At 40.9% G+C, this 22,810-nt stretch overlaps 1 protein-coding gene across 5 annotated transcripts; it reads right to left on the bottom strand.

Moving 5' to 3' along the window:
• Window positions 1–88: 88 nt before the first annotated feature.
• Dia (diaphanous related formin 1) lies at window positions 89–22,049 on the bottom strand. 5 transcript variants are annotated; one of them, XM_077399227.1, is made up of 16 exons: window positions 19,710–19,975; window positions 10,297–10,476; window positions 9,776–10,074; window positions 9,649–9,669; window positions 9,000–9,309; window positions 8,279–8,625; window positions 7,855–8,140; window positions 7,404–7,754; window positions 7,143–7,285; window positions 6,792–7,059; window positions 6,475–6,714; window positions 6,144–6,398; window positions 5,881–6,045; window positions 5,556–5,799; window positions 3,045–3,126; window positions 89–2,526 (listed from the first exon to the last, which is right to left on the bottom strand). In XM_077399227.1, the coding sequence occupies exons 1-16, from the start codon at window positions 19,809–19,811 to the stop codon at window positions 2,505–2,507; spliced, it is 3,315 nt and encodes a 1,104-aa protein (XP_077255353.1). In that variant the 5' UTR covers window positions 19,812–19,975; the 3' UTR covers window positions 89–2,504. The 5 variants fall into 5 exon arrangements, with proteins under 5 accessions (XP_077255353.1, XP_077255364.1, XP_077255332.1 ...); XM_077399238.1 differs by lacking the exon at window positions 9,649–9,669 and having other exon boundaries at window positions 19,710–19,974; XM_077399206.1 differs by lacking the exons at window positions 89–2,526; window positions 3,045–3,126; window positions 19,710–19,975 and adding exons at window positions 20,547–20,626; window positions 21,586–22,049 and having other exon boundaries at window positions 3,133–5,799.
• Window positions 22,050–22,810: the final 761 nt, after the last annotated feature.

Below are 22,810 nucleotides of genomic sequence, written 5' to 3'. Positions count from 1 at the left end.
GGCGATTTTCTACTCTCACGGAATACGTCCATAAATATTTCATGGTGAATAAATAAGGCACCAGGCAATAGTAATAGACGCACCGATATTATTTAGATCCGCGTGTATTCACAGTATAGATACAATTAGTCCTTAATTTAGGATCTTAACTTACGTATCCAATTCTTACAATATTAATATTACTAATATTAACAAATCATTCGTTCGTTACGAGATTCGATCGGTAGGCAATCGCGATTTATATATTTCCGCTCAAGTTTTTATGTACCGGCACGTGCGATCACCTCGGGGAAACATACGGCTGACGATTTCTCCATCTCTATCCTATCCTGCGGAAAATCGCTCGATACGTATCGAGGCATGTGCTAGAATGTATGTACTTAAAATGTGGGCTTGGGTGGCCACGTAACCGCCCGGCGTTTCATCGCCGATATGATACAAGAGACGTCCGCGCGGGAAACGAGCCGATCTGAAACGGAGATCGTCCGAAAATCGGCCGCGCGGAGAGATACTTCCGCGATTTTTGCAGCTCCGAGAACCGGCTCGTTACGTCGCCTTTCGCTAGACATTTCGAGCGTGCCTGGCATAGCCGCCCCACCGCGCGGCACTCAGCTACCTGTTGGCTAACTAAACGACACGACGTCGCGTCCATCCCACAACGGCGAGATTTCATCGTCGCGGACGCATCCGGGATTGTAATTTACACGCGTGACAACAGAACGCTCGAATATCCGTCGCCGATGACCGGGCTTCCGTCAACACCGCGAATCCAACTTTCGCGTAAAAGTATCGGCAATCTCCTGCTGGGATCTTACACAGAAAAAAAGAATATTCGTGATTTGAAAATATCTGTAGTTTCAATGTGAAAAAACCTTGAAATGAAATTATATTGCGTTTAATGAAGAAAACTTGCTTGACTAAAGTCATTTTATATCGTTCAACCAAGAAAAAAGTTGAAATTTCTTATAAGATTATAGATTTTTGTGTATATACGAAACAATGAACGCGTTAATTTGAGTACATAAGTTTTGATTTGACACTCCTTTTTTTCTGTGTATAATTTACATATTTTTACATTTGATAATTTCACGTGCGATTTTGACCTGCCGACAATAATATCTTTATTCATTCGTATAAAGGCGATAACAAAGCAATGTCATGTGTAAAAGTATTATCTATTGCCATTTTTTATCAGGCAGTGCCAAAAGTTAAACTGGATTCGAAGCGTTCGCATCGCCATGTATCCGTTTTCGGAGATTTCTCTCTTCCTCTCTCTTTCTTTCCCTGAGTTTCTTTCACCGCCGTTGAAAGTATCGACACGAATATCGTGAGCCTGTTACCGGGCTCGTTAATTATCACAAAAACGCGAACCTTGCGTCGAATAAGCCGCGTCCCTTAAGTAATTCAGTTCTTTTTGCTCCTAGATTAATTCCATTACATAGTGAAATACTTTCTGTTATAAAAAATGCAAATATAAGTGCCTTTTTTTTCTAAAAAAAAAAAAAGATGACGAGGTAAAGCCATTATTAAAAATATGCCGCAAAATTGTGCGTCAATTTGGTGTATAAATCTTTCTTTATACGACAAAGTGTTTCGTACGAACTATTACTGTAAATATTTTTATTGTGAATTAAATGAGCAACGGGTGATGTAAACGTCAAGTTATGCACGCTTTGCGGTCGTTTTATCGAACTAACGAGGGCATAATCACGATAAATTATTTACTATTACCGTCTCCATTTCGTAACGTCGAAATAAATGATAATTACGAACCTCCTCGTCGCATTGTACAACGTACGTGCGTACGAGATATTTTCGCTAAAAATATCAAAAAGGCGCATCATCGCTTTGTAACCGAAAAGTTACTTGCTTCCGAAATAAATATATAATTTTTACAAATACATATCTCGTAATGTCGGAATAATTTCGAATCGCAAGCATCTACGTGCATCTACGATTCTCGAGATGAAAGATATTTACAGCTACGTACATAAATAAATGCGAAGTCTACCGCCTTCACGGAGACGGCAGTAAAAATGCTTACAGTGCGATGAGAGAATGTCGCCGAACTGCGCCGACGAGCAGTTTCAACGAGTTACCAATTCGTCACCAGCACTTACCTATTTACAAATGCGTTTGCCGGCAACGAATTTCCCAATATCGTCTACGGAATAAATGCTCGCGCTTATTTTACCGAGTATCAGCGCGAGTATCGTTCCGTTATACAAATCCGTTAACTATATATTTGTACAAGTACAAAATACCTACAAACCGAATATTTAACTACGTAAGGAAGACTCTGTTATTCAGTTCAAAATCGCAAAAATTCGTTCTAGGCCGGAGGATCATCGACGTGGAATTTCGCTCTTCTTCGGCCTCCTCTCCCGAATATTGATTCACCGTACTGCATGATGCTCTCACTGTTCACTATTGTTCCAATACGATGCGTGTAAAATCATCACAGCAACGAGTTTAGGACGGAAATAGGATGTATTCCCAGTAGGTTAAGCCGAACTTAAAAGCTCTCTGCAACAACAATGGGTTAAGGGTATAAGGTGACAGGTGTATACGTGTGTGTATTTAAAAAGTCAACAAAGACCAGCAATTAGACAGGAAGTACGCAAAGTCAATTATAGTATTTAATACTTTCAAAAAGAAATTATTTAATTTTATTATTATTACCCGATTGAAAATTATCGCAGACCGTTATTTATTTCTCACTTATTTATTTCACGTACTCTCGTACGTGTGAAAAAATTATTATAAGCATATATAAGAGGCGTATGGATGTAACTAGTGAAATTAAAATTAGATGTTCCTATACGGTCGTTATGTATTTTCCGGTAAGCGAGCAAATTGTTCATAAACCAAGCAAAACTCAACGTTAAATTGGCAGCGATCATTATCCGGAAACGTTGACTCGTCGAGCAAATGTTACATATTCCTAGCGTGCGTGTAATACGCAGGTAAGAAATCAGGCGTTTCCATTGGAGCGTGTCTCGCGTTCGCGGCATTCCTTTTGCGATTGATATGGTAATACTTACGTCGAAAGTTCCCTCCCTAGTAAGCCAGTTCCAACTAATCCAGTACGCGATCGACTCCTATTCAGTTGCGCTCTCCTTTCCGCTGTAAAATTAAAACAGGATTGAACTCGTTACAATAGGCTTGATAACTGTTTGAGAGAAATTTGCACCATATTAGTGGAATGTATTTTAAAAGAAGTTCTGCGCTTTATAAGTTAGACGTTTGTTTTCTCGATAATTACTGCACGAAACAGGAACGGAACATTATTTTATACATTATTCATGTACCAACACTCCAAGAATATATTCTTAAAATAGCACAATTTACAACATTGAACGTAGCAAGGAAAACAAGATTAAGACAAGCAAGGAACTCGTTACTGCATTTAATTGCAAAAAATATATATGTGTATTTTTATACAAAACAATCTTTGGTACATATTTTATCGAAAACTCGATTGTTTTGTGTCACACTTAAAATTTGAAGCCAAAACGAAAATACATAAATAATCATAATAATCATTTAAATTTTTACAAAGCAACGTATTAAAGAAAATAAAAAAAATAATTTTAATATCACATTACAATCATCAGTATCACGAAAAATTGTAAAATTTTCGTTTACATATTCACCTACATCTCATTGAACTTTGTAGTCTAAATACATACTTAAATGATCGGAACGACGTGACAGAAGAGCATTTTGATTTTATCTTACTATTTCTGCAGTAATCAATAGAATATATTTGCGTGCGTCAAATACGTACTTAAAACTCAAGACTAAATATTTTCATTACAAATATTCATTTCTCGTTTGCTTATATATAAAGAATTTGATATATTAATTAAATAAAATCCTATGTAAAAATATTTATATGCTCTATGGAATATTGCAAATTTTCAGATCCTTTATAGTATCACAAATGTCATAATTATCAGTCTTGAATAGTTCGTACGGCACGTAAAATGTAATTACAAATCCATAGGTAAGCAGAAATTTTATGTATTGTGTACATCGCATCGAAACTATACTTGAATCAACTTGCTAGTCTCAAAATAAATAAAAAAGTATAAAAAAATCACTAATTAACGTGACTAGTGCAAAATAATTCTTACATTGTATGCTTAAATATATAATATCGCGCAGAATTATATTTAAAAAATATTAAAATGAGAACGTCGCTTATTTTAATCAAAAAAATCAGATGACTTCTAGAATATGCATTTTAACACTTTTTAGAGCAAGTTCCTCCATAACAATAGAGTCAACAAGATTTTTTTTCTCGTCAGTCTTTCCATTTTCAGCATCAGTCTTGTGTGAATACCAAAGCAGCATATAATTCTATTAAATAGTATTTATCGGCATTTGCCAAAACTTCCATTTCTTTTTCCATGACTTATCCTTTGATTTTCTCGATGTATTATGATTATTATTTACATCTGAATTATTTTCCGGAGCGAATTGCTTGTATGTGTTTGCAAGTAGTCCAGAGGTTTCCCCGGACACATTTAAACCTTTTCCAGCAGCACGAACAGAATTTGACGGTAAGACGTTTATTAAATGCAACGGACTATTTTCCGATAATAACATAACTCCACTTATCTCTGTCACTAGCGGCGACTGCGCTTTAGTTATCGAACCGCTACTCGGAAACTGAGTAGATATACTTGAGTTAAAAAATCTTGAGTTTCTCAAATCCCGTATATTATGATTCTCGTCATGTCGTGTCAGATTTTCGAAATTTTTCGATCTTAAGAGTCTCATCGGAGCGAACGGCGGTCTGAGTGTCTTAGTACGAAGATCATCGATCGATTTTGACATCTTTTCATCTACAGAATTCGCGCCAGGCGTGTTCACGATCGGTGGCATAGTGATACTCATACTGGATGGACTTTGCAAGTAAGTGTGCAGCCTACGGCGCTTTGTGACTGTGTTGCTTGCACGTATACGTTTGCGATTCGATATGGTGCGGCGCACAATGCTGTTTCTCTTACGTATCTTGCTGACTACAACGCGCCTTTGCTTAACGGGACTGAGTATACAGGCTCGATTAATAGAAACGTTTCCATCAACTAGCGGACTCAAGTCCGATTCAGCATTAACGCATCTGGACTCCAAGTTCCTGAATGTTTTTAGCAAAATATCTCTTTTTGGTGTCTCTTCGAACACCGGCATTGCCGTGTAATACGCGCGATTACAACGGCTGCACAATTTCTTTTTTTGAAAGAACGTGACTCTGGACGAATGCCTCGTCTGCCTAGGTGTCTTTTTGGCCTCGTCTATCAGTATTCGCTTGTACATTTCTTGATTTTCTTCTGGCGTAAGGAAGTTCGATGAATCGTCCGCCGCGCGTATTCCAGCCATAATCCTGCTCGGAAGCATATCGCGTCGCACAATTTCAGTTGGAGTTAAATTTTCATATTTGTTTATTAGCTTAGCAGATTTATCTAAAGTATTACTAAATATATATGCTTGAGCTGCTTGGTCCTTCTTCACCATTTGCCTCTCGATGTACGTCCTATACAACTTACCACCAGCTACGCGCGTCTGTCGTTTGCGTCGTTGGTCTGGTCGACTGAAGGCCGATCCAGTCTGCAGCGCTTCCATCAGACTATCCATGACACCTTCCTGCGTCTCGTGTGCATTCATATCGACCAATGCGCGTTTACGCGCGGCTCGCGCCGCCTTTTCTACTTCTGCTTTCTCGCGTGCTTCTCTTGCCCGTCTCTGTTTCTCCTCGCCCTCCTTCAGCTTTATTATCTCCCTCTGCGATTGCTACGGTGAGAATATATAATCGCGTTAGATAGCGAGTGGATAGATTGCGGCGTAACATAGTCCGAATTAGCGCGTATTTACCAAGAAATCGTCTTTGAACGTCTTGATATCGCCGAAGAATTCCTCTATGGTGTACTTCTGTTTGTCGAAGGAGAAGAATTCTGAAATGTCCGTGTACAAAGTGTCCATATTTTTGAACATATTCTGTAGAACTTCGTAAGATTCCCTGGCTTTCTTGGCGAATGGCTGTAAAGTGGCTTCGTCAAGGAAATACCTTTGTCTGATCAATATGGGATCCAGGCGATGTTACCAATCGTTATTAAGAAAGAATTAGTAAAGGATACTCTCATGACATCTGCAAACAGGTCCTCATCGCATTGCGGAACTTTGGCATTCGTGAGATCCTGTTCGAGATTACGGATATTGGTCTCCATTTGACGTAACGTTCTCTGAACGTTCTCTAAAGACACTCGACTGGCGCGATCTACGTGTGCTAGTTCCTCAACGAAGCTGAGACATTCCGGAAACTTTCTCTCTATCGTATCCACCAAGTAATGCATAAGAGTCTGTTTGTTATCGATGTCTTTAGTACTGGTCAGCTAAAAAGAAACAAACATATCGTGAAACGGCATGAAGAAAATAAGCAATTCGCGCTACATATATTACAGAACAAACCTTTGTAAGAAAACTAATCTCGAATCCGAACGCTTGACCATTTTTCGAACCGGAATTCATATAGTTTCCGAGTAACAATATTAATTCGAGAATCCGTGCGAACTTTTTGCTACTCTTCACTTCTTCGCATGCCGCTGTAGCCGCTACTATATCAGGTTTTATATCTTGTACCAACTCCTCGTATCGCAGCATAAAGCTTAATGATCTCAATCTGGGTAATAACCTTTTTATCGTAGATATCTATGACATTAATGTTTGTAAATTTCATATTCAGAATGAAATAAAAATGTAGAAATTGTAGAAAAAATCAAGATTACCGTAACACAAAACTGTTCCGCTTCAGTCAAGTCATCGTATTGATCTTTGTACATCTGTAACTTCGACAATTGGTCCGGCGGTGGTAAATACTGAATTAACCCTTGTAATATATTATCAGAAATAACTGGTCCTTCGCATCTAAATAAACATCTTTTCACTTCTACATAAGGCATGTGCTTTAGCGTCCCACCGAGAAGTATCGATATATTTTGAGCTGCCTTACTGTCCAAAACTTTAAGATCCTTTACTTTTTTCGTTGGGGCTGACCTACGTGTGCGAAAAATTGATTTATATCCTATATATCCTATATATACATGATATAAAAATGTAATTATTGAAACTGAATTTACTTATCAACTACATCATCCATTCTTTTCCCGCTCGGTTTCGATGCAAACTTTTGCGCAAGACCATCCAATATTTCCGGACTAGCTAATCTATCTTCTTGTACTTTTGTCCAGAAACACTTTTGTGTCAATTTGTGAGGCAAAATCTGAAACATCGTTAACTTTACATAGTAAAAAAATATGTTATCTTGAAAAATAGTGAATATCTAAATCAATATTATATTTTCTTTCAATAACAATTTGACCAAAATAGATTACGCATACCGCTTTCCAATTCGCTCTTTTGAGTGGAACGTCTACTTCCCACTTCTTTTTCGGTTTTAACCCATGAGGCAAAACTTGTATCGCTGGGGGTGGTGGAGAGAATCCCCCCATCATCGGTGGCGGTGGTGGGCCCATTCCCGGCATAGGTGGTGGTGGAGGTCCCCCTCCCATACCAGGCATAGGTGGAGGCGGAGGTCCTTTTGAGCCAGGCATAGGCGGCGGAGGTGGACATGTCATTCCAGGCATCGGTGGTGGAGGTGGACCACCACCGCCAGGAAAAGGAGGAGGTGGCGGCGGCGGTGGTCCGCCGCCCATTCCGGGCATAGGTGGTGGAGGCGGACATACAGATCTCTAATCATACAATAAAACATTATTTTTAAGATTGTTCAATTTATGAAAGTGCACATGTCTTAAAAGAAAAGATTTAATCGGTGTAGATATGTATACTTACGGGACCACCAGGCTTCCCCGTTCCTTGCTCCAGTTCTTTAATCTTGTTTTCTGCATGCTGAAGCTTCGCTTCGGCTTCTTGTCTACTAGCTATAGCTTCCTCTAACTTTTGCGTCACCTCCACCAATCGGCGTTCTTCCTCAGCCCGTGACTTTTCGACTAGGGTATCGATTAACGGTTGTACGTCAATCTGGAAGCGCTTTGTCGCGCTGAAATCCGGATCACAGCCTGAACGATGCAACACAATTTGCGATATACACTCCTCGGTCAATTTATAATACGCCGGTCTAAAAAACAAATAATAAAAGAAAACAAAAAATGAATAAAGAAGAAGTTAGTCATTAGGGATATAAACGAATATTATAATTATATTCATTGACAAAATCGCTTTAGTAAAAGTAAATGGTAATCGTGTATATACTTACCGAACTAGAGCATCATCTCGAATAAATAAAAGATGTTGAAGTATAGATAGAAAGTACGGCTCGGCGGAAGTATCCATTACCATGTTTTTGACTACTTCGAAGCAATCATTAACGTCGTCTAATTCTAAGCGTACGTTGTCAAATCTCTGTACAAATTCCTCATAATCCTCCTCTTTGTGATCATTGAAGATCTTCAAATGCGTTGCCAAATCTTCCGACTCATCTTTCTCTAACATCTCGAGAATATCGGCTAGACCTACTCGCATTACCTCGTTCCTCAGATGTAAACGAAAATCGAGGTCTTCCGCGGATGATATTATCGAGTTTATGAGTTGAAGACATACTACCTGCAGCATAAAAATAAAAGAGATATTTTCATATCAAATTAATTATTTAGACTTTTTGTTATAAAAAGCCATGTAGTGACTCGTCAAAGATTTTTACATATACATATTGCGATAATTCGTCGTTAAATCATTACAAATTTAGTTTTTTTACTTGAGTTGATCATGTATACAAATATTGTTTGACAATGTAATAAAATGATTATTGCATTTCAACTGTGCATATAGAAAAAAAATAGTATTCCTGAAGTAAGACAAAATTACGTTTTTCACTTGAATTTATCCGTTTTGTAGAAAGAAAAATATTATTTATACAATGATTGAAATCGCGTGAGTTTCTAATAAAAAATAGATAATGGAATATAAGCAAAACGTACCCTTAAATTTTCATTCTTCTTGTTCATCAAACCCTGTACGATTGGCAGAAATCTTTCACGACCTTTGAACTCGCCGTTCATAGTAACCGCGTCCAAAACCTTTTTGTGACTATCGCTGGATATGAGGCATACCGCGCCGAGTAACTTTACAGCTTCGGACATTACGGACGGTTTCGTCGGCTCCAATGATCTGGCCACGATAGTAAGAGCCTCGTGATGCGCCAGCATCTCCTTTATACCAACAGTATTGTTCATGATAGCCTTTAAACAGCGAATACATTCGTATTGTATCCGCTCGTAACGGTTGTCACTAAAAGAAAACAAATTTTTCATTAATAAAGAATAACTTGGATCTCGTAATAAATTCTGTCATAAGCAGTATGGGTCTCGCAATAAATTATGCCATAAGCATCATGCAAAACCAAAGTAATAATGAAATAAAAATTAAGAATGTCTTACTGAGCAGCATAAATAAAGTTATTCTCAAATTAAACTCTTTTGCAGTATATAGAAATCTTATAAAATTAAACGATTTATATTGTTACATAACAAAATTTCATTCATATATAATGTAAGCGATTAAGAAATATTCAACATAATAAATATCGCAAAATGACATTCAAGCGAATAGTACTCTTACATGAATTACCTATCGTAATATATGAAGGCACTGTAATAGAATAATATCAATGTTAGAATAAATTGTATATTCAAGGGACGACCTAAACGTTACGTTGGAACACTTTATTCGAGCACTTTATATAGAATTCACTTACTTTCGGTAACATTCGTTGAGAGTCGCCAGAACCTGCTTGAGACCCTTGGTGCCGAACTCTTGTACCCAGCTAAGCGGATTATTAGTGAGCGCGATCCTGAGGGACTCGATGCAGCTGTAGATCTTGTTGACGCTCAAATCGGGCTGCGCCAGGTACTGTATGTAGTCCGCCGGTTTGTCGAATTTTGATCGGTTGTCCTGAATGCTACCCTTATAGTGCAACACCAGCATCTCCTTCTTCTTCGACTCCGATTGCTGGCGCAACGGCTCCTTCTTCTCCTCCGTCAAATTCATATTGGCCTGAACAGAAAATTAACGATAATCTTCTACTCTTTCAAGATACATACATAATTGCTTCATATTATTTAATAATTGTTGAACATCCTGCTCATGCGTCCTATCGACACAAAATGCATATAGCGAAGAAATGAAGAATTGACTGCATATCTCAACGCTACCGAGAAAAAATATGTCTATAAATTATCGGAATATATGAAACACACGTGGGCGGCGTGTACGCACCAGCATTTCCTCGAATCTATCGTTCACCGTCTCCTCGTCCATCCTCTCGATGATGCAACGCTGTTGCTCGATCTCGTTGATATCGTCGCCGGAGTGCGGCCTGGGCATGGTGTTGCTGCCCGAGTAGCCGCGCTGTCCACGTATCCCGGGCTTCTTCGGCCGGCCGAAAAATGTGTCCAACTGCAACAATCATTTTAACACGCATTTCAGTTTATCATTTATCAGAAATCAATTCCTTACAAATAGCACCGTAATCAGACCGTTGGTTTTAATTTCACGCGAAAGGAAAAGCTGTCTTCGAGAAAGAATATCGCTTTCACTATCATTATACTGATTTTCTAGAGCACCGCGTGTGCAGTGTTCGGATTTCTTCACACAATAGCAAACGCGTCTGCATAATAATAAAATGAAAACTTCGATGTAAAACAAGGTTTATGGAACGTAGAAACTTCGGCGAGCGCTCATTGAAGATCTAAGAATTTTTATCTGTGGGAACAAATATCGTATGCGGAATACACGAGAGCCTTGAGACTAGAAGATCCACGGGAGCTCGGGGTTTCAAAGCCTCAACGAGAGAGCGACGAACCGTAAAAGCCGACGTTGACACTGCACGAATCCGAGTAGTCCGCGGCCTCGAATCGAGCGCAAATTCGATCGCGGGCCGCGCGATCGTTTCTGATAAAACTGCATTCCGATACCCGAGTCCGACGGTAAATATTTTCCTTCGCGCGGTTAACGGAAACGAGTTTGCGTTTTACGATGATATAACCGTTCAAGCGGCGACTCATGCTCGCTCATGGCTCATAAGCTATATACGTGCTCGGAAGCACGTCGAATTTTTTCGAGATGACGCGAAATCTCGCGCTGGAGCGCGCTCCGGAGCTGGAAGCAATTATCCCGTCCGCTTACCGCGAGATAACTGGACACGCGTTTACGCGATACGCGGCGCATTTGATACGTGCGACGGCGTTGCGGAAGAAGCGACCGAACCGAAAGATTTGCCGCACGTCGTCGTCTGGTCGTCTCCTCTTCACCGCGGTTGAACTCCGAAGGCTAATTCCGCCCCGAAATCGAGACCCGATCGGTGTGACCGGAGGCCACGAATCGTAATAAGCAGGCAGGACGTGACACGAAGAAGTAGCACACGCGTGAGAAATTAATTACTATCATTATAGATTCTTCGGCTGTCCGAACGTTGGGTAATAACGACGACCACGTATACGCGGAGATCATTAAGTGATTACGGTAAACGTTAACGTTCCTCGCTAATGTCGCATACGAGAAAAAAGAAATTTATCATTAAATTAATGAGTAGCGCGTCAACGTGGAATTTCGGCAAACAATGTTGCAAAAATTCCGTAAAATATTTTATCATTGACGAGACCTGCAGCAGTAACGCGATTACAATACGAATGATGACGTCGATCCCGCGCAAATCTAAAAGTTGTAATTTTCATTTAGACAGTGGAAAATAGCACGTAATGTCGAGGATGACAGAGCGTCTTCACGCAATTAATTGCACAACTAATATATAGTCATGACTATTGCACAAAAACTTAAAACGCCAAGCGAGTGATGATAACAGACATTAATGTGTCAAGATTCCCCTTATTAATTTTCATTATTTTCTTTCCCTCCAACGCGGTCATCAAACATGTCCAAGATTCAAGTCTCGAGCTCATTCGGTAAATAGAGGCAAACGAACGTAGACCGCGTTTAAAATCTTAATTTAAAATAATTTAAACTCTTAATTTTTGCAAGAGCTATATTATTAAATATTAAAGAATAAAATTTAAATATCTTGAGTTAAACAACATTTTGTTATTTTTAACTACCATGTGTCGAAATTTATTACTTTAACGCGAAACAGTATTATTTTTGAACTCCATTGCTATAATTAAATTAACATTGTTTTAGTTAAATTAACAACATATCGAGTACAAGCAGTGGCGACTTATATATAGGAATGGTTAAAAATGACTCAAATTATTAAGTATAATTTAACACTACAAATTTAACAGTGTGCATACAAGCTGCGAGAACTGCCAATATTTTCCGATGTTAATGTCAATACGAAAGCTACCTCTTTTTTTATGCGAGAGCTACACTGTCAAATATTGAATACCTTGAATTAAATAACATTTTGTTGTTTTTTAATTACCATGTGTGTCAAAATTTATTATTTTAACAAGTATTATTTTAACGCCATTGGTCTAGTCTTAAATTAATATTGTTTTAGTTAAATTAACGACATATATGAATAGGAAATAGGAGCAATGGCGACTTACAGAAATGATTAAAAATGACTCAAAACGAGTATAATTTGACACTACGAATTTAACAAAGTAAATACAAGCTGTGAGAACTACCAATATTTTCCGATTTGATCAGTCAGTATACGAGAGCTTACCCAGTCCGTGATCATTGCGACGTGCTCGCGATGACACTTCGAGGACGATTAATTCTTCGACGAGTGACTCACATCGGACACGCGCGTAAGGTTCGCGAGTCCAAGCGGATTCGGACGCGTCGTGACGGACGCACCTTTATTTTTAGGCGAACCCACGCAAGCACGCGCGACACTTAATCACGCGTTTTTCGCAACTTTTTTTTACGACGCCTCGAGGACGACGGGATGAAAAAAGAAACGACTCTTCCAGCCTGGGATGAGATGAGCTATCGTCGGCTTTCGCGCACCCAGCAGCCAGCCTCGAAACGCTGTCGCGCTAGTCCCTCTCGGCGGAAACACCGGCTGACGTTTCCGCACAGGCGCCTACGACCGTGTAGCACTGTGTATATCCATGCATCCGCATTCACGAACCAGCGGAATAATTCAGCCGCTCGCAGTGAAACAGAACGATCGAACACGCGCGTTTCGAACAGCGACGTACGGGGAAAATGAACGTGTATATCCACGCGTGTACACTGATCGTACACACGTAACTGTATACGTCGTTTTCAGCGGGGAAAATTAACGTGGGCAGAGTGGCCTCTCGATAAATGATTGTCGTGCCAGATGAACGTCGTAACTATCTCTAATGTTAGATTGATGAACTTCGAGAGGAGAGTCCAGGAGGGTTCGAGGAATACCTCCTCGTTTTATTAAAAAAAAAAATCAGACCGAGCACGTCACGTTAACAATATATAAAAAAATATAGTACACATTATCCAAATATAATCGCCAGTAACCTATTATTAAGCTCCACGAATATGTACGGACAAACAAAGATACCCGCGGAGAAATATTAAAGACGCGAATCCTATCGCGACGACAGAGGAACTCGCGTTTGCGATTATTCGATCAATTTCAAGCTTAATATCGTGTTCACCAACAACAATAGCTTATTTATCTGAGGAATTCTCGCACGATAATGTCTTTCCCACGTAACGCACTACCGCACACACCCGCAGATTATCGGGGAATTCGAATAATGAGCGGGGAAAGAGGGAGACTTCTTCCTCGACGAGAGAACTGCACTTAGAGAGGAACGGCAACAAACTGACTGCGACGATTATCGCCGGTCCACGACGCTCGAATGTACCCATCCCTTCCCCCATCGCTCCGATCTTAAACCGTGAGTTAGCGTTCGGACGAGATCATTTATTAAATGATTACCTGATGTTCGGCACGATAATGGCGCAACTCACGAAAAGTGATAAAGCAAACTGACCACGTAGTGTATTTCCTCGTATTAAAGACTGTGCGCGGAATGTGGCACACACGCAACCCTCTCACTTTCTTCATTAATTAATGTAATTAATATGTTGCTGCCGCGTGTAATTACATGAAACTCCAATCTAATTTTTCCCGAAGTATAAACCTCGCAACATACGGCTATTACCAAAATTCGTTTCATTTATAATTAATATCAGTTGTCATTATCCTCTAATGATCTCTATGAATTAGGCGTACGAATAAAATCTTGCATTTTATTTAACTTGAAGTAAAAATCAAGCAATTTCTTATCATAGATTTTTCGCACAATCACCGCGTAAAAAAGAAGGATTATCTTTGATACAAGGAATCGCTCATAGTGACACATTCCAGATTAAATCCAACACGACGAAACGATTCGTGAGGCGGAATTACCGCAATTGTAGAAAGTTCGCTGGCTAATCCAGACGACAAACTTCTTTGATCCTTCGCAAAAGATTACCGTCACGGCTCGTGCCTTCACGCTCGTGACGCATTCTACATTGTGTATTTCCGCATACAACCTGAAGAATGTCCCAAGTTTCACAAATTTTCCTTCGCCTACCGATTCCTGAGTCAAGCTGCAGTCAATTTTTCTTACAAAATATTTGACAACTCATTTTTTTTACAATTGTTCAACATTTAGCAATAAATGTCCTTGTAATAAGAACAAACAAAAATTAAAGATAAAGTTTATACTTAAATTAATTGCTCTCCTAAAACTTAATTTGAAATAAGCATTACTAACTTTGTAATTAGTTGTTACTCGAAAACAATTAAATATGCTTTACATTAAAAAAAAAATCAATATTAAATTGGGTAAAAAAAAACCATATGGATAAAAAAATATAAAACCCCGAATCTTCGGCGCCCAACCGCGATTGTGTGGTCGAGCAATAAAGGGTTCAAAGAGAAGAATCCAAAGAAAATAAGAAAAAAAAGAAGATAAAGGCAGAGCCCAAGCAATTCGTCGTGTGCCGAAATTCGGCGAGTCGCTATCATGATTTCATTAATAGCTGATCGATGACCGTTATCCCGGCGTTATTCCGCCTCGCTCGTCCGCGTGAAGGTGCGCCCACCAGGCGCGCGCGCGCGTTATACAGCCTCGGTACAGTTAGGCCGTAACATAAGATTAACATAACGGCACCGTCGTGGAATTAAAGAAACCAAAAGGAGAGGAGATGGAGAGGAGATCGCGTCGGACGTCCCGGCGCGTACACTTACGGTACGCGCCCGTATATCGCGGAACCGTGTCTTCTCCACGCTGACCGCTTATCAGCGAACAGGTCCGAGAGATTCGTATATGAGAGGTGTGTGCCAGTTTCGAGGGCCCTCTTTTCCGCGCGCAGCGCTCGGACCGATACCGATTCGCCGATGTCGGCCAACGACGGCAGGTCGCGTGTGTAAATTGCGCGTGCCGAAGGGGATTAGGATTAGCATCGTAATAATCTCGTCTATCCTGCTCGCGTGCAATCCCTGTCATTAATACCACGATGCACGTAAACGATATCCCCCGTGTTGTTCTATTAATACCTTAATCAAGGCTGTAATTTTTTATATACGGGCAACTTCAGCATTATTACAATTGACGTAACTCGTCGAGAGGATCTTGATTTCCTACAGTTCGGTTTCTCTTCAATTCAAATTTTCGCGACAGGATAATGATGAGGAGTTCGCCGCATCGAACAGCGCGACAGTTCTATTCGACGGAAGAGAGAGATCACCTCTTTGGACATAACTCGCAAGAAACTTTCTCCTTTATTTTCTCGCTACCGACGGTTATAATTCCAGTACGCGGTAGGTTTATTCTCGCGCAGCTGGCGTCATGCTTCCAATAGGAAGATATCCCCCGACCCTTAATATCACTGTGTTTTCAACTTTCTTTGTTTCGACAGCGAATTCGATACTCGAAGAAAATGAGCTCGCGTGATCGTCTTGTCACAATATTTTCGCCCGCGAGGCGGGATGTGTTTTGCCTCGACCTTTGCAACTTCATTTACTCCAAAATTATCCCGCTTCGAGATCGTTCAACGTTCAAAAAAAATATATATATACATATAATATGAAACTCGAGAAGATTATTATCTTCCGATTGTATTATCTTCTTCTCCTCTCCACGCATTGGATTCTGCTTTCAGATTATTCAATAGCGTCTGCCCACACTTCCCGTCTCCTTTCACGCCAATCATGTGGTTGACCCCGACCAAAAGGATAGATCGCCGTCGTGAATCATGCGGATCCTTGCGTATCGCGGAATGTGCCCGACCGACTACGTCATACGGCTCCGAATAGACAAGGTTCCGACAGATTCGATAAAAAGAGGCACATGACGTGTTGTCCAAACAGCACGGCTGTTGTGTGCGATTTACGCCTTTAAAAGATAATTTTGATGATACTTTGCTTTACCGTAGCAGTAATTAAGTGTCATTAATATCTTTGCCAATATCGGAGAAATACTTTATCTCTGATAACAAGGTACGAGCAGCGTTAAATAAATAATATTCTGCTCTGTACAAATACTACGAGTACAATGTAACAATTGTGCGTGTGTATTTCGCAACATGTTTTAATTGTAATAATCTGAATAATATATGTATAAGTTAATTAAAATTACATCAAACTATATATATATATATATATATATATATATCTTGTAAAAGTTATAACAGTACCAAATTATTGGCTTCTCAACTGCAGATCTAACGCTTCGTGTTTGTTACGATTTCGGACAATTTAGAGAAATTTCATGCATTTATCTGTATCAGCTGGCTAATGTATGTGATAATTGACGCGTTAAGTACTTCAAGGATTTACGTTCAGCGATTATCATCGACATTGACATATGGCTGGGGGCTTCTGCCTCTCGACGTGTCGATCGAAATACATATGTTTTCTCGATTTCCCTTGTGGACCGCGATCGCGCTCGGTGTAAACTTGACACGAATTCGACATGAGATGTCCTCAGATGCCGTCGCATACACGCATATTCCGTAGATGGGCGTTCGTACTCGATAAAAAAAAAAGCTGCCTTTTTCGTCCTGTGATCCTTGACGTCCTAAGGACTGTCCGTCGTCCGCGGTGTCCCGCATGTTTACACGACGAGAAACATATGCTCCGGACAGCGAGAGAGATCCAGTCAACAAGATCGCTTAACCATGTTACTCTCACGTAATTAGAGATCCGGCTTCGCGTCACGTTGTTTACATCATGTTATATAGGGACGTATCATAACATTTAATTTATACACGCGGAACAAATATATACGCATTTACGATGTAATTGTCGTGAGAGAAAGACAAGTGTGCTATAAATGATCGACTTACATATTGAAGCGACACGAATCTTGACAAAATTAAGAAATGAAAAAAAAAAAAAAAAAAAGGAGAAGAACTTCGCATAAGTTCCGCAAATTTGTTCGATATGCTCAAAATGCCGCTGCCGTTGCATTTTGGCGCGGCGCGGCGTCGCGTTACGTAACGCTCTACATACGCGAGCGTAAACGGCCACCTGTTCGATCGGCATCGCCGTTGATGACCGCGCTTAAGTCGCGATTAAGAAAAATCTTCTCGACAAAGCCACTTAACGAATTAATACGTTTGACGCGTCAATCGGCGGGTTCAATTCGTTCTCAATTAACGCCGGAAGAAAAGAAACGAGCGGCCGCGGATGATCTCACACTCGCGCGCGAAGCGATCGGGCGATGACGCCAGCAATCCGAGCGACCTTCTGCCGCCGCGGCCGGCGCGCGAGAACGAGAGAGACCGAAACGGTGTCAGGCGAAATTCCGACGGGTATGCAGCATGCACACGGAGGTCGAGCACGATTCTTCCTTTTTCTCTCTCTCTCTCTCTCTCTCTCTCTCTCTCTCTCTCTCTCTCTCTCTCTCTCTCTCTCTCTCTCTCTCTCTCTTTTCTTCTCCTTCGACCTACGCGCCGAGAAGATGATCCTCGCGGCTGAAAGGTGCGCCTTTGTCTCTGCTCCGCGAGAGACGCATACCGGTTTAGCACCTCCGCATCTGTTTTTCCACGCACGCTTAACGCTAAATGCGTCTGTCAGATTTTGAAGCGTTTAGCGTACCCTGCTTCTGTACGATAGCACGGAGCTACGATTACACGTATATATACGCGTAAAAAAAAATTAGATATCCCGATGGTTTTATTTTCACGTGGTATATCCTCATCGTTGAACAAGACTTTCATGGCACGCAAATTATAATTTAAAAAAAATATGACTGCAAATAGAAATCAATATGCATTGGCAACCGCCTCGCTCTCTTGTAAAATATTTCGCGTGTCGTGACACGAGACACGAGGCTGAATAAAACTAATGGCCATGCAAAAAAAACGTACACGCGACACGCTTCAATTTAGAAAGCGTTAATTGTACCAGGAATGTGTGGAGCTAGAACTTGATCAGTCGCGGCGCAAAATTGACGTGGAAAAATGCAATTTACTTTGCGCACTGTATATAAGCTATCTATACATGTGTTGCATCAACCGTTGTCACTATTCACTGAACACTAAACGCTACGTAACCACCACGTATCGAAGAGTGCAGTTACCCGGTTTTTGCACCCAGAGGCTTTCAACGTGCGGCTAAACCAAACGCGCGTGAAAAGAATACTATCGAAGACTGCGGGCAAGGATGACGTTAACGATAAAAATTAACGATCCTAATCGCGGCGTAAAATCGCAAACTTACACGACGGTCTTTATATGCGTGCTCGATGTAAGTTGCCAGCTAATGCGGCTCGAATTTTGTGCTGCATCTAAGGTTGACGATATCGCTTACGAGCGTGTTGCGCGTATCGTCGAGCGTATATCGTTCTTTACCGAGGGATCGCGTTAAACCACGAAGCAGCGGTTCCCAACCTACTTACTTCATACGAGCAAAAATTCGCAAAGAGTATCACTTTAGCACTAACGTGCGCGTTGCTCCTAATTAATTCCACGCGATTTACGAAACTGGTACGTAACGAGCACGTAATCTATTTTTACTGTTTACTTCAACTTTTTCCGAACGACAACGCGAGATAAAATTTTCTGTTTCATGCGCGAAGCGCAGAGTTTGATAAACGCTGCTGGCGCGATAGCGGTTTTGATATCGCGGACGATTATCAAGAATGTGCTTATCGACGTGAAAGAAACAATGATGCGCGTCCAGAACATTAGCGAGTATTTCGAGCGAGAATAAGAAAAGCTAAAGATTGGATATAAGAATAAAAAGAGTGGCACACGTAAATGTAGGACGGCCGGCTCCACGTAAATGGTAGTATTTTAAATGTTTTCACTACGGTGATAGAAAATGGTGACAAATACGATAACACGACAGGAAACTCGACGTATGCCCACGTATATGGCGGGTATCGCTACGGAATTCCTATATACTGGCAGGTTTTGTCACGTTGCGTGAAAAGTTTCTCGCGCGCTATTTCCTATTTTTTCTCTCTTTCTCCTTCAATAATAACTTTCGTCTATTATTAATAAATAATGAAAGCGCGTATTTTATAGCTATATCACGACGTTTTATCATTGCGACACGTCACGACAATGTGTGACTCATCTCGTATTTTCGAATTCAAAAATATCTATAACGTTTCTATGTTACCCGGCTCTTTTAAGTAAAAAGAAAAATGTATACAGTTGAAAAACTTCTCTCGTTTTATCGAAAACTGGTTTCCCCGAAAGTATATAGAGATCCAAAAAGTCGTCGTCCCTACCTTGGCGCCGACCTCGACTTTACGATACCAACTGTTTCTTCTTTGGATGCCAGACATTTTTTTACTCCTTACAAGCTGTTCTTTCGAGTCTAATTTATACATTATTGTAACACTATCGGCGCACGCACTCCGGTTTACGTGTTCAAACGCGTTATCGCGTCACGAAATCAACGTTGATCCAGCGCATAAATGACTTCAATCGATGGACCGATATCCGCGATATAATACGACGATGGGAAAAATCGAGAATCAATACAGCGTTCTCGATTGTGCCTCGGTGGTATTGGAACCGCGACTGTCGCACGTAGGCAAATGGCGTAGTATTGATACCGACGTTACGATTGCGAAGCTCGCGGAGATAAGAAGCGCAGAAAGGTACGCACATTTTTGGAACGCGCTATCCTAATATTGCAATTCAACTTAAAAGTAGTGATAAAGTAATCAAATCATACGGGTCACATCCTGGAATCGTCTGAGAACACCACTACCGCAAATAAGATGCAATTGTATTTCCGAATAGTCTCTTCATTGTTTTACTTCCAATTTTGGATCACAATCAATCTTGGACTTGGACGTTTCGAGTAAAATCTCGGAGCAGGACACCGCTGTATACACAAATCTAAAGCTAAATCAAACTGAATTATCCTAAACGTTCCAACGACAGTTTCTTCTTATAGTTAGACAATCTATATTTTCCTGTTCAATTTCAATTCACAGTACTGATTCATGATACCGCATCAAAGTTTTAAGCGCACCGCATTATACTTTATTTGCTTTATTTCCTTAATTTTATTAATTTTTTTTTTAATGGACAAGTTAGGATTAAATTCTACTCACAAAGCCAGCAGACTTGTCCCTTCTGTTTGCCATGATCCTGTCTTCCAGATTTGTTACCTCCTTCGATACATCTCTCTATCCTAAAACAGAATTAGGAAATGGTTATTTACAAATAAATGTCTTCCAAATAAATAAAACTGAATTTAAATGTAAATGTCTCCGACATTTAACGTGTGAAAATTATTGACTTAGATACTCCACTAACTTATATATTCTAATTTAAGACTTAACATAACAGGTGGATTATAGGATATTACTCCTTTTATGAAAGATATAAAGGATACTTGTTACTCGCAAAATGTTATCATTGTACAAACACGGTATTAGTCACAAGTTAGTCGTCAAACAATATAATAGCATCCTTATTACAGAATATAAAAACATTGAATGTGGATAAGACCCCAGATAAATATTAACCTTTCCGATTAGTTACACTGTTTTAACAATTATGAAAAAATGCCTATAACTTGGTATTGTCATTTTTTTGGCATATATGCGAGAAAAAAAAGGAATAAATTGTTTTCCTCTTTCAGAACCAAGTTGGATTCGCCTGAACGTTTTCAAACGTTTTCAACCACTTGTTGGATACCGATCGGTTATTTGCCACAAGAAAACCTACACTTGCATTATAACTTTCTCTCTCTTTGCAATAAAAACTTCTCAAGTAATTTTATTAAATTGAGGAAACGGGATTTATACCTATATACGAGGCATAACCAAGGCGCATCCGAGAGAGAAAGGTTAGTTTGGAAATACAGAAATCGAATTCTACGGAATAATGTCGCGGACCCCTGTGGCAATGTTGACAGTATGACTTCGGGCAAAAGCCAAAAAAAAATCGGCCTTGACACGAGAACGCGATTGGATCTACGAGTCTGGCGGAACGATTTGTTAAAGCAACACACACGTTCCGTTAAGGTTAATTCCCGACGTGGGGTACCGTACGTCGATTATCGTCCCTGACAGGGGATCTCTCTCTCTCTCTCTCTCTTTCTCTCTCGTCTCACGAGGATCGTTCGCCCGCGGCGTTTCGTTTTACCTGAACTCCACTGAACTCGTCGACGGCCTCGCCTCGCGCTCAGATTTGCGCGCTTTTACGTTTCGGAGTCGGACACCCTGTGGCCGACAGCCCGAGCCGACGCGACGTGCCCAGCGCCCAGCGTCGTCGGTCTCTGTCTCCCTCGCTCCGTTCCCGTCTGTCCAGGCGAAAGGGCGGCGAGCGGCGAATCAATCCACGGGGTGGACCAGGGTCGACGGCGCGGCGTTGACGCGCGGCCGCGATTTTAACTTTTAACGTCGCGTCGTCGGTCGACACGTCGACACGCGGCGCGAGACGCACTCGTCGACGGAAATCTCCAACAAGCGGGGCGCCTTTCTGAACGGAGCCCCGTGGTGAAAAATGTCCGTTACCGCACACACGCCGTCGACCGTTATACTTGTCGCGACAATTCCGAATCGCGCGACCGAACCGACGCAGCGCAACGCGCGCGAGAGCGCCAAAGCAGTGACGGCGACCGCACTGCCGCCAACCGACGAGGTCGAGATCTACGACGGGATCGCGCCGCCCATGATGGAAGAATACTATATGGTATTCTTCCATACTATGGTATTAATACTATGGTATTCTTCCATCATGGCGCCGCCGATCGCCGATCAACTCGATATTCGCGATGATCGACCGACCGCGCGCGAGGGCGCGAGGGCGCGAGGGCGCGAGGGCGCGAGGGCGCGAGGACACGAAAGGGCACGCGATCGCACAATTTCCCTCGGAGAGTTTTAATTGTCGCGCACAGATCAGCCTGTTCGTTGTCCATTAAATTTGCGAGAACGCTTCGAAATACTTAATCGCTTTGAAGACGATATTAGTCTCGAGCTTATCAATTCTACTAAAGCCCGGTTTTCATGAACTCTCATTCGAAATTTATCGTAAAATGCTGTAATTTTCTCGAGTATATGTAAAACAAAGATTGCCACGGCATTTTTAGGCTACACATATAAATAGTTATTTGTGCAACAAGTGCTATAAGATGAAAATTGCGCCTTCTCGTGCGTCAACTTCGCACCCGGGAATTTTCATCTTTACGCACGACTTGCATACCCTATATTTTATGTTGCAAGTGCGTGGAAAGTGGCCCATTACGCACGCTACGCGTAGCTTTTCACGCACGTGTTACATAAACAAAATTTAATTTGAATATCAATAATGTCAGGATGACTATCGTTAAAATTATATTTATATTTCGCCAAACGATCCAGAATCTCTT

The sequence above is a fragment of the Temnothorax americanus genome, unplaced genomic scaffold (assembly GCF_048541705.1).
Source record: "Temnothorax americanus isolate GAGA-0224 unplaced genomic scaffold, ASM4854170v1 Scaffold1, whole genome shotgun sequence".
NCBI lineage: Eukaryota > Metazoa > Arthropoda > Insecta > Hymenoptera > Formicidae > Temnothorax > Temnothorax americanus.
This window is presented reverse-complemented; position numbering and strand designations above follow the sequence as displayed.